This window comes from Cylas formicarius, unplaced genomic scaffold (assembly GCF_029955315.1).
Source record: "Cylas formicarius isolate icCylForm1 unplaced genomic scaffold, icCylForm1.1 PGA_scaffold_3__17_contigs__length_32017465, whole genome shotgun sequence".
Taxonomy (NCBI): Eukaryota; Metazoa; Arthropoda; class Insecta; order Coleoptera; family Brentidae; genus Cylas; species Cylas formicarius.
Genome location: NW_026844326.1, coordinates 31,148,818 through 31,161,093, shown reverse-complemented (window position 1 = coordinate 31,161,093; position 12,276 = coordinate 31,148,818). Strand labels below are relative to the sequence as shown.

The 12,276-nt window shown below is 35.8% G+C and overlaps 2 protein-coding genes across 2 annotated transcripts; both read left to right on the top strand.

Annotated features, from left to right (window-relative positions):
* The first annotated feature begins 430 nt into the window (after positions 1-430).
* On the top strand, positions 431-3,521 carry LOC132699146 (uncharacterized). The gene is made up of 2 exons (XM_060665683.1): positions 431-579; positions 3,136-3,521. Exons 1-2 carry the CDS (start codon positions 514-516, stop codon positions 3,451-3,453), a joined length of 384 nt encoding a protein of 127 aa, XP_060521666.1. The 5' UTR covers positions 431-513; the 3' UTR covers positions 3,454-3,521.
* A 2,608-nt stretch (positions 3,522-6,129) lies between these two features.
* On the top strand, positions 6,130-10,422 carry LOC132699145 (trypsin-1-like). Its single transcript, XM_060665682.1, has 3 exons — positions 6,130-6,274; positions 8,310-8,806; positions 9,551-10,422. The coding sequence occupies exons 1-3, from the start codon at positions 6,208-6,210 to the stop codon at positions 9,800-9,802; spliced, it is 816 nt and encodes a 271-aa protein (XP_060521665.1). The 5' UTR covers positions 6,130-6,207; the 3' UTR covers positions 9,803-10,422.
* The last annotated feature ends 1,854 nt before the right edge of the window (positions 10,423-12,276 follow it).

Here is a 12,276-nt window from a genome sequence, read left to right as displayed (position 1 = left end):
AAATGAAGATGTCAAAAACCACCTGAACCAGTTTTTTGCCAGCAAGGACCAAAACTTTTATGAGAGGGGAATTATGTTACTGCCAGAAAGATGACAAAAGGTGTTGGACCAGAACGGCCAATATATAATTTAATAAAATATTTATTCATTATACGAAAACTGTCTTTCATGTTCCCCAAAAAAAACGAAATGACTTTCCGAACAACCCAATATTATGCTGTAGTCGTTATCACTGTGGTCTACGAAATGGACGATATTGATCAACTGACTATATCGGCATTCCTAAAAATAGATATTTGTGACGATGTGTTCATGCTATTGAATGTTCCACTTAATAATGTGAAATACCGTTAAAAAAAAACGAAAAATATTAGACGAGATAAAATAACATGTATTCGTGACTACGATGGAATAGTATTGGCTGTAACACCTAGATAATATTGCGATTATAAAAGTGCAGCAGTTGAGAACGCAAAACATACAGTTGAAATCAATCGAAACGAGTGAAGCAATATGGCCGCCGCTACAATATTCTGCTGCCTTCTTTTGTTGTTGGGAGTGGCAACTTCAGATCCTAGTGTAAGTTCGAGCGCTTTATTTGTTTTCGTTTTTTCATTACCATCGTTTCCCAAAAAGAAAACTCAGCTACCAATTTAAACAGGTCAAATAATAGTGTACAAAATCCTTTTGGTTACTTAGCACGGTGAATTTTAATAAATTGTAAGGCACCAATTTATCCTTATATCCTTTTAAAAAGTAATTTTTTGCATGTTGGACCAATTTTACTGCATACTCGACAATTTTTTGAAAGAAATAATAGAAATATGAAAAAGTTCATTCTTTAGAAATTGATTTTAGTACCAGTTTTCCATGCAGAATTGAATAGATTTTTACAGATATTGAAAATATTGTTTTGATTTTCGAGGATATTTTTTCATGGGCAACTTATAATTAAAGAATGAAGGAAAAGAGAGCCCTTTTGACAACAGATTTTGAAAAATGAACATTAACTACAGGGTGGGGATTGGAGAGCGAGGATGCCTGACTTGACATCCCTAGACTTTTTTCATGGGACTGCATACTTGAGTGAGGCAGGGGTGGACCAGGTATATTGCATATTTATTGCCTGAGAGCTGGCAAAACTCAGTACTATCACATTTCAATACAAAACGGCATAAATCCTATTGTAATTAATGTGAATGACGATTCTGCATGGTGAAACAGAACTAGATTTGGACATTTCGAATAAAAATGTAATTATGTATAGATATTCCTAGCTATAAATTATATTTAGTGTAAGTTTTTTTCTAAGCGAATAAGATTATAGCCACTTAAACAGAGAAAATTTTGTTATTATATTTGAGAGTCCTAATGTTCCGTCCTTTAATACCTATTTATTATTAATAGTTAATACTTCTTACTTGAATTATTTGTTGATTTTATATTGAAGTTGAGTAATTAATGTTTTTAAAAAAACTTAGTTAGAATAGGTTAGGAATAGAATTATAAGGTTAGTTAGGTTTAAAATAAAATACATACCAATTTTTTGCGACAGAAACTATATGTATCAAAATGACACACCCATTAAAAGTGCTAAATATAGGGTGATAGGAAAAAACTTTTTTTGATGGTCATTGGTGATCATCCCTTATAATATATTTCTGCCATAGATAGGTCGAAACATTAAATATAATTAAATAAATCCTATTTTTCTCATGAAAGCACAAAATTGTATTGGGTTGTTCGGAAAGTCATTTCGTTTTTTTTGGGGAACATGAAAGACAGTTTTCGTATAATGAATAAATATTTTATTAAATTATATATTGGCCGTTCTGGTCCAACACCTTTTGCCATCTTTCTGGCAGTAACATAATTCCCCTCTCATAAAAGTTTTGGTCCTTGTTGGCAAAAAACTGGTTCAGATGGTTTTTGACATCTTCATTTGAGGTAAAGGTTTTGCCATCCAGAAAATTTTGCAGGGACCGGAACAAATAGTAGTCGGAAGGCGCCAGATCTGGAGAATATGGTGGATGTTGCAGTACGTCCCATTCAAGCTGTAAAAGTTTTTGGCGAGTGACCAAACTTGTGTGAGGTCTCGCATTATCGTGGTGGAACACTACACCCTTCTTGTTGATTAATTCGGGCCTCTTCTCTTTAAGTGAATCATTCAATTTGTCCAGTTGATGACAATAGACTTCTGAATTAATCGTTGTATTGTCCGGCAAAAGCTCAAAAAAAACGATTCCTTTGACATCCCACCAAACGGAGAGCATCACCTTTTTTTGGTGAATGTTGGCTTTTGACACGCTTTGAGCCGGTTCATCTTTTCTGCTCCATGACCTCTTGCGTTTAACATTGTTGTATACAACCCATTTTTCGTCCCCGGTAATAATCCGCTTCAAAAATGGATCATTTTCTTGACGTTTGAGGAGCGAATCACACACGTCAACGCGACGACACAAATTTCGCTCTGTAAGGACATGGGGCACCCACACATCGAGCTTCGAGGTCAAGCCCATGCCTTTCAAATGGCCATAAACAGCCGAATTCGACAAATTTAATCTCTCACCGATCTCTCGTGTGGTTATTCGCCGATATGCATCAACTAATGCCTTTATCGCATCTTTGTCAGCTTCGAACGGCCTTCCAGACCGTGGTGCATCTTCGACATCAAAATTGCCGGATCGAAATTTTGCAAACCAGTTCTGGCACTGGCGTACTGTTAACACGCCTTCTCCATACACATCCGTCAATTTTTTTCTCGTTTGGACAGCATTTTTACCTTTTCTGAAGTAAAAAATAAAATATGACGAAAATGCTGCTTATTGCTCTCCATATTTAAAAGGGCACCAACCAAAAACTACTACGTAGAATTAATAGAACTTTTTCACACACAAGCCTTGCAATATCAGCTCTCAAGGCATATAATGGTTATGCGGCTTAAGTGCGAAGTTGGTTTCGAAAAAATGTAATTAAGTCCTCTGACGGGAAAAAACGAAATGACTTTCCGAACAACCTTATAATTCGATAATTATAAGGCTAAAAAAACCATCTATATTATGGAAAAATTCTAGCCATATTCTGGATCGCCGTTAATCGGTTCGATTTGAGTAATTGTTGGTTTTTAAATCGCAGTTTGCGGTGAAGGAATTTACGGCTCCCAATGTGCTCTATTCGGTAGACGCGCTGGACGCGTTGAAAGAAGTATACGCCATTTCCGACGATCCGTCGCAAGTCGCCCAATATTGGAGTCAAGTGTTCAAAACGAAACATTCGGGGAGCTGGAACGTTGTCACGGGAAATAGCGTGACCCTTTATACAGTCAGCGCGAAAGTCAAGATCGCTATCGAGGTATCCGGCGCTGCCACCTATTCTGTTGATGATAACGTTACAACTACTGCAGCGCCATCTGCATCTGAAACGACGACCTCCGATTGGATAATTTTTAATTGAGCTGCGTTTGACAATGAGAAACGAAAAATATTCAACTAGATTGTAAATAAAAGATTTTTAAAAGCAAATTGGATTCGGAATAACGGCCTAGCATTTAATGCGTTTTTATTTTCAAAATAAGATAATCGTCTAGACGGAGCCCGAGCAATGGTGATTTTCATATGGATTTTTTCAAATATCTCGAGCAGTGTATAGTAAAAAAAATTGTATATGAATTTTCATCTACGGTTAATAATTTATTACAGAAAAGAACTATTTTCAGGTTCTTTTAGAATCAACAGCGGCAAAAAGCAAATTTTCCATGTTCCCTAATGTAAAATTCGCACATTTTTATAAAACGTTGCCCAGGGTTGAAAGAAATCATTGTTCCCATTCACAGCTTTCGAAGAGCTAAATCATTTATTTCAAAAAGTTCTGCTATGTTGCCATGTCGTGTTTTGCACACTTCATTTGGTGTTTATCCAAAGACAACAAATCTAAATCGGGAGATCTTTGAGGAAGTTATGAGCATAGAGCACTATCTTTTTATCTCACTATACTCAAGGATTTCTGGGCCTTCCAATTTCAAACCGTTTTTGTCGTGGCCTTGCGGACATTAAATGCTGATTTTCAGTACGCTGACCTAATAACAAGTTTGCCACTGCGGATATATTAAATTTGTATACATTTTTCTACACGTTTTAAGAAACGTGTTAAAACCTGAAAGAGCTACGAAAAAAAGAGACACTCTGATCGAGTTTTTATAAATGTCACTTTAGTCATGAGTGTGATTGGGCACGAGCGTAGCGTAGTTTAATAAACGAGCCTCTAAAGTGTCAATTACTTCTAAAATACTCAATTTTGCACTGTTGCTAGCCATTTTTGCTGATAATAATAGTAAATAGCCTTTATTATAACAAAAAAAGACAATATACAATATTAATATTTTTCAAAGAAAAATAAACAGATAGCTCAAAAGCGGCGCAGTCTAGCTTTAAATAGCTACTCTACTGAACCGCTAAAGAACTATTTATATAATGAATAAATTTCGCACTATTTATTGAAATAAAAAATGGATGAACCACAAACAAAATATGAAAAATACCTGCAAAATCAGAAGAACAACATAACTGCTACACACTACAGAAAATGCAATTGAAGATGAAGAGTTTGATAACTCGATATAATAACATAATTAGCAACACATTATTAGGAAAACTATATTTGTAACAAATGATCTTTGTACCTTGTTTTAAATGAATATAAATTTAAGTTACTGAATTCCTGTGACAAAGAATTATAAACACGAATTGCGTTGAATGTGAAAGGTCTACGAAACAAACGATCTGATGTGGCATCGTACATGTATCTTACATTCACAGAATGGATAGTGGGTGAATCGAGGTTATGGATAATTTTCATAAGGAATATGTTGAAATGAAGAGCTCATCTTTGTTCCATTTTAAGTAATGCCGATGTCTCAGTGTGATATACTCTGTGTGTTTATATCTGTTTGTATTTTAGTGTTCTAATGTTTTTTTTTACTTGTTGACATTATCCGATACTTTTGTTAGAAGTCAGTGGAAATAAAAAAATAAGATTTCGTCAACCCCAGCGGCATTTGTTTTAATTTCATGAATATATTTATGAACATCGGCAAGATTTGTTAATTCAAAAGAAAAGTGTAGTGTTTAATTAGTGTTAGAGCCAGTAAATATTTATAGGGAACAATTTTGTGGTATTTTTTAGAATAAGGGGAATTTCAGTTTAAGGTGCACGTGTTTTTTCTCAATCCTATTCAAACGTCGAAGTTTATGATTTTACTGATGGTCACGATCGGCCTGGCGAACACTTATTCTTTATGACCGAAGACAAGGGTTCCTCTTAAGAGTATGGTTTAAGTGGCTTTTGAAGTAGGTATTGAGTTAAACAGATGTGTGTTACTTTTTAGAAAACTGAATTTTAGGACTTTAGTATCGTTAAGGATTCGGCAGGCATCGAAAGCCAATTTCTCCGACGGGTTCCTTTTTACGAATTCGAGGCTTTGCTTGTTGAATTTAAAACTTATCACTAATTATCTGCCTTTGTTATTGTACATACTTTTTTACGTTACCGGTTGTTTTTACTAATTTGGTGAGTTTACTGAATTAAAGGGTTGCTGAAACGGGTAGTTTTGGTGACGCGACAATTAGAACAATTGCCTTGTTAATATTGTATTTTACCATTACAGTTTGATTTATTTTGAACTATCTGCGAAAAGAACGTATTAATTTCTTCAGGGTCATTCAAGTTATTTGGAAGAGTAGTGTCTTTTTTTGAGTTAATATTAAAATTCTTTAGAGCCTCCCAGGTTTGTTTTTAAATCTTTGTTCTAATTGACACGTCATACTCTCCCAAATCTGTTTTTTTGTTATTCTAATTTCTTCAAGCTTCCAGCCCTTTGCCCTTTCCAAGTTGGCACCTATTGGTGCCATTCGGAAAGTCGATAAGCTTTTCCCTGAAAAGCTTCGCCCACTCCGCCGAGATAAATTTTCTAATCACCAACTTCCGCTCGAACGTCGAAAAGTGGATTAGATATCTGTTTGCTTCGAAATAATCAAACCGCGATATTTTTAAAACGACACGATAGAGAATTAAAAACAACTTTCTGGATCTTAAAAGATCAAGTTTCAATCTAAAAAGTCAGATAAAAGATTTATGACAATGTTTCCGGTAGCGATTCAATTAGATAATGATTAGATATATAAATTTCAATGCACATTTGGCGAGTACATTATGTCCAGCACCTTCGCCACAATGAAGCCGATATTAGTGATATTTTCACTGTTGGGTTTGAGTTTTGGTGAGTGCTTTTAACATTATTTTACTAACTTGTGCACAGTTTACAAAAGAAGCCGGGTTTGGCTGAAAATATCGCACATTTAGCAATTTAGCAAACCGCTTGATCAGCAAATATTCTGCTATGCCTCTGGAAAGTGCTTAGATAATACTGGCCCTATGTTTCCTTTCTAAAGAACGATCTCCATACACTTAAGTCGTTTTTTACTGAATATTAAGCATATTATTGGTTAAAACGGGATTCAACATAAGCTGTGAATGCCGCTGCTGTTTTTTAAATACCAATTTTATTCCAGATTTAAAATGCATATTGCACTACCCTTCTCATTATTTTTTTCCATGGTGTTCAAGCTATATTGCTGGATAAATTTTTCATGAAACATGAGCAAATAGCACTTTAAATATAGAATGAAAAGCAAAACAGAAAAGAAAATTATCATATGGTATCTGCTGTAAGATTTGAAAAACGAGCTTGCCTTTAGTTAATTTCAAGATAGAAAACCCTAAAACTCCTCTAATCCAAATTTGCCACTCAATCTGGCAGATATAAATAGAATTACCAGACATTTTGATCAATATTTTGTATATGGTCTGTTCATATATATAAGAAAGTGACCAATTGCTTTTGAATGGGATTATCCAAGGGTGGTCATTAACATCCAATGCAACAAGATTATTACCTAAAGTTTCGGAATTTAAATTCAGGTAAAATTGTGGTCCGTAATAGAAAATAATCTTATACCTACCTGTGTTTAATATTCTTTGGTTTAGTATACTACTTAGTTTAAGTTTATTAGTAATCATTCTCATTTTGTGTGTAATACAGCGTGTGTTAAATCGTGTGCGAATTATGCAAAATGTGTGCGAGTCTAGTGTAGAAAACACTATTCTATTGAGACTAAGGAAGTTATAAACAATGTTTATTTGACTCTCATTGAACGTGCTGCCAGCAAGCAAGCATCTTTAGAAGAAACAGCCTACATTGACGAAAATTCCAACATCAACGGTGGAAAATTGTGAATAATCCCATTTCAGCGAGGAAAAAAAAGAAGCGATGACATTTTCTCGAGTGTAGATGAAAGTGATCAAGATATAATACTTCCTAAAATTTACCAGTTATACGAGGAGCAAAGCGTGCCTATCTTTTAGAATTTGGAAATGGCGACTGGAATATCTAGAAAAAAATAGGATTTACAGAGAACAACAAAGGCGAAATATTTATTTGGATGAAACCTGGTTCGACACTTATGATACCCCGGAAAAGGGTTGGGTGGACTCAACTGATAAGCGTAAAACAAACGCGCCATCAAAAAGAGGTAAAAGAATACCTATTTTGCATGCTGGCGCAAAAGATGGTTGGATTCCAAATGGACTTTCTCTGTCTGCGAAAAAATTAAAGATTCTTCTCTGGATTACCATGAAGACACCACCGCTGATTTATTTGAAAGTTGGTTTAAAACCAAACTGGTTCCAAACATTGCAACAAACCAAGTTATCACAGTGGACAGTTGACTAAAACCCGTTCGTCGTGTGACCAAAAGCAACAATCCAAAACTGCATATATAATAACGACAGTTATTTTCACGAAGATTATACCAAGAAGCAATTAATTGAGGTTTTTTAATATCCCTCCACAAATTCTGTTAAACATATAGAAAAAGCAGAACAATCGTATATCCATATTGCAAATAATAATTAGAACAGGCGATGATAGCGATAATGATACTGACATATTATGTGAATAATTTTAAGTAATTTAATTAGCTAATAAAAATAATTTGTAATTTTATTTTAGATTTAAACATAAATACATACATAAATAAATATATATTGTTTAGTATCTTTCCTAACAAAACCCCAAATAATTAAATTCTAAGCAAAGTACGGACCTGTTCGGTCATATTTCATTCTTACAGCTTGCCCGGGTCTTTCCTTAATTCCTATCAGTTAGTGACTTTATTATATATATGAACATACATGATTCGATTTTCTTAGGTTGAATTGACTGACTAAGATTGAATTATTACGTGTGATTTCAGCCGAGTCCGGCATAGAAGGGAAACTCTACCGTTCCAACGTGACCACCGCAGGCGGTAGAATTGTAGGTGGGGTTCCGGTCGATATCCGAAACTTCCCGTACCAGGTGGCCATCCTGCGTAACGGAGGTCAGATCTGCGGAGGCACCCTGATCTCGAGCAGATGGGTCCTAACGGCGGCTCATTGCCTGGACAGGAACGCAGGCATCACCAGCGTAACTCAAGTGAACGTAAGGGTCGGTTCGACCGTGCACAACAGCGGCGGAGAAAGGATCGCCGCCTCAGCCTACATATTGCACGAGAATTACGTAGAAAACGAGTTCGACTACGACATGGCACTCATTTATCTCGCGACCGCGGTTACAAGTCCCGACGCCGCTCCTATCGCGTTAGATCCGGAAACCAGAAGCTATTCTGCAGGCGAGGTCGTCACACTTTCAGGATGGGGAGACCTCTTTGAAGGCTCCAACCAAGGTTCGCTGACGCTACAGGCTGTACAGGTAGCTTCTTCGTCTTAACCGTAACCAACGAACCTAATAATAACAATGATAACATTATTTAAAAAAAAGAAACAGCACAACTAACCAGATAGCTTTCGATAGCTATTCTACTGCAGTACCTGCAACATGGGAAGAGAAAAGAAGAAGAAACAAAAATACTCACCAGTAAAAAGTAATTTATTTAATAGGCACAAAGCCCAACTAACAAGTAGTTTGTAGTTTGTCTACCATGCAGTTGTTGATAGTATTGCGCAAGCCTAAGCTCAAAATTACTTTGTGAGAGGTGCATGCAGTAAAGAAGATAAGGCTTTTGAACAAGCGACATGACACCTTCCCACTCCCACGAAAGCGATATCGGGATATAGAAAAAATTAAGTAAAAGTATCAAAAAACAAAAAAAAATATGATCATATGCAACCTTTGAAATTCAAAAATTATAATCAAAAAATACCCTTTAAATTATCCTATGGACTGTGCTACGACTAGACTAGTTTAAACTGGGGAGGGTCACTGATCGTTATATCCGATTGCCTTGCAAATTTTCATAGTTGCAGTAAATTTGACTAAATAATTGTGCTAGTTTATTGTGCTACATCGACAATCATCCTAATAAATTTTTCTATATCCTAAACACAGAGCATAAAACATACAGTCACTTGAAAATTAATTTGATATTTTATGTAGCAAATGGTACTTACCTGCTGGTTAGTACCCAGTAACTTGTAACATATTAATTATTCCCAGGTACCGGTGGTAAATCACTTAAGCTGCCGGCTTATATACGGGTCCACCGTAAACAACAGGATGTGGTGCGCAGGATATTCAGCAGGAGGCAGGGACTCCTGCCAAGGTGACTCCGGCGGACCGGCGGTGATCAACGGAAGGTTGGCAGGCGTGGTAAACTTCGGTGCCGGATGTGCCAGAGCCGGACTGCCGGGAGTTTACGGAAGCGTTCCCGTCTACAGGAACTGGATCAGGACCCGCACCGGAGTTTAAACTCGTAACGAATAAATCGATTTTCGCCTCCCATGTAGTTTTATCCATTTAATCCGTTACAAATAAATGGCCCAATAAGTGAGCCAAACGCATTAGTCGCCAACAACTGACGAGAATAATAATTCGGAACAAAAAGCGGTCTTATTTATCAAAAAATTGAACTTTTGGACATAAAATCGTCTCTATTGTGGAGAAAGTTACTAAATGGTGTTAAGGGTTGAATAACATTTTTCGGTAACTTTATAATTTTTTTCCATTGAGTGGACCTTTTATATTCGCGCTGTGTATACAACACCCCCACCATACCCAACCTTGGTTAATCCGCGAGAAAAGACAGACTTGCGTGAGCGTCCGTAGTGCGATCCACGAAAAAACAAGCTCTCTTCTGTGACCGTTTCGCGAGAACCCCGCGCTGTGTTGTGGTCCTTACCACCCCCAACCCTCCAGAAAATACCCCTAAGAAGACCCAACCGGGCAGACGACGACGCGGGAAACCATCAATGGTGGGTGATTAACCGTTTCGGGCGTTGTATGTCCTACCGTTTTCTCGTTTAAGTTTTGAGGGTGATTTACAACCACCTTCCCCCAACCCTTTACAAACGGAATACTACACAATCATTGATTGATTGATTGACAGTAAATTTGGAATAAGTGCGTTCAATTCATCAAAAAATGGAATGTAAAATTATTAGCCAAGTGAGGTATAAAACAAAACACTATCAATTTTCTGACATATAAGAATACATCATATTTCTTAAACGGAGCACCCTGTATATTATAAATGTGTTTAATAGAAAATCTTATTATATATTATAAATGTGTTTATTAGAATATCTTATTCCGATTACAATGATGTAACACACTTTATGTATAATTTCAAGGAGTGCGCTGGCTGATAAATAAAAATATGTTTATGTTTGACACATTAGTAAACAACGTTGATGGTTTTTTTTACATGCTTCAAGTATACTTTCTGTATTAAATGCTAAAAAGGTATACCGGAATCATAATGCTTTAAATGAAGACAATAAGGCAAACATATTAGGATTCTATGAACCACATCCAGTTTGTTCTATTACTAGAGTATATGGGGGTCAATCTACTCAGTTTTGGAAAAATATAAATATGCATTTAAATTTCGTAAAATTCAAATTAAGTGCTAAACAATGCTTAAGCAGTTTTGTTTGAATTTTTTTAATCGACACGACTGATGAAAGTTCGTTCACTACAAGACAAAGACAATTGTCTTTAAATAATTCGAGACAAATACACGAATTAAAAACCCACGGGTACCAATCAATTAATGTATAGTGTGGTGGGTGCATAGGTGGGTCCTATATTTATAGATCAAAAGTTAACTGGAGATCATTATTTGAACCTCTTGGAGCCCCAAATAGAACAATATACATTTTACCCCTGAATATATCAGCGCTGATTATATGGCAACAAGACGGTGCAACTCTGCAAGTTAAAAATTTTCTTAACACGGAATATCCGATTCGATAGGGATCGGCGGATGTATGGAATGCCCAGCCAACAGCCCCGACTTATTTTTAATGGATTTTTTCTTTCGGGAACCCATAAAATGTGACGTGCACAGAACTCCTTTTTTTTGTGTGAACTCCTTGTTTAGTGTGTCTTGTCATTTTTAGTGTTTTTGTTCTACTTTAATTTGTAAATAATTATTGATGTTGCAGTCAGTTGCGACACTCCTTGATATTATTTGTCAAAAACTAATGGACTAAAATATAAAGTGTGTTACATCATTGCAAACGGAATAAGATATTGTATTAAACACCTGTATAATATATTAAAATATGATGTAAGCTTATATGTCAGAAAATTGATAGTGTTTTGTTTTATACATCACTTGGAAAAAAAACATGGCCCTACATCTTGATCTTGTGTTTTGTTTAAATATATCTAAAACAAAAGACTTTACAGCCAATTAAAGTTTTATCAAGGCAAATTGAAGTTTGAATCTGAATATTAAAAAAACTAGCTTACATTTTGTTCTATTGCAAACGGAACGCTCTAAAATACAAACAAATCGACGTAGAACCTTCTGTTGCGAAAAGTTTTTAAGTTCCCGCACCTATTTTTGACATTCGTATTGAAAAACGTGTTTTTTGTTTGCCATTTTCAGAGGAAATTGAGACTTGGCAACAATGTAACGGAAAACTTGAAGCGAATCTAAAAAATTCCGTGAAAATACGTTAACAACTAACGGGGTGACGTTATTTTTGAGACGGACACAGATAGCTCACTTAAATATTTAACAAAACAACGTAATCTTTCGTAAAATATTCATTCATTGTTAGAAATTGATAGCGTTTCACGTGGGAGCGGGTGTCGTTGAATAAATTACACATCCCGGGCTATTTTTAAACTTAATGGTCCGCATAAAGGTCACCGAAGGGAAGAAAATGTACCAAATACACAATACAGCTTTGAATTTTTTATCTACCTTAATT

Excerpts from the sequence above, each read along its gene's own strand:
- LOC132699145 (XM_060665682.1), top strand. The coding sequence starts at position 6,208 with ATGTCCAGCACCTTCGCCACAATGAAGCCGATATTAGTGATATTTTCA. Across the intron at positions 6,275-8,309 it reads ACTGTTGGGTTTGAGTTTTG|CCGAGTCCGGCATAGAAGGG; the intron begins GTGAGTGCTTTT and ends GTGTGATTTCAG. Across the intron at positions 8,807-9,550 it reads TGACGCTACAGGCTGTACAG|GTACCGGTGGTAAATCACTT; the intron begins GTAGCTTCTTCG and ends AATTATTCCCAG.
- LOC132699146 (XM_060665683.1), top strand. The coding sequence starts at position 514 with ATGGCCGCCGCTACAATATTCTGCTGCCTTCTTTTGTTGTTGGGAGTG. Across the intron at positions 580-3,135 it reads TGGCAACTTCAGATCCTAGT|TTTGCGGTGAAGGAATTTAC; the intron begins GTAAGTTCGAGC and ends TTTAAATCGCAG.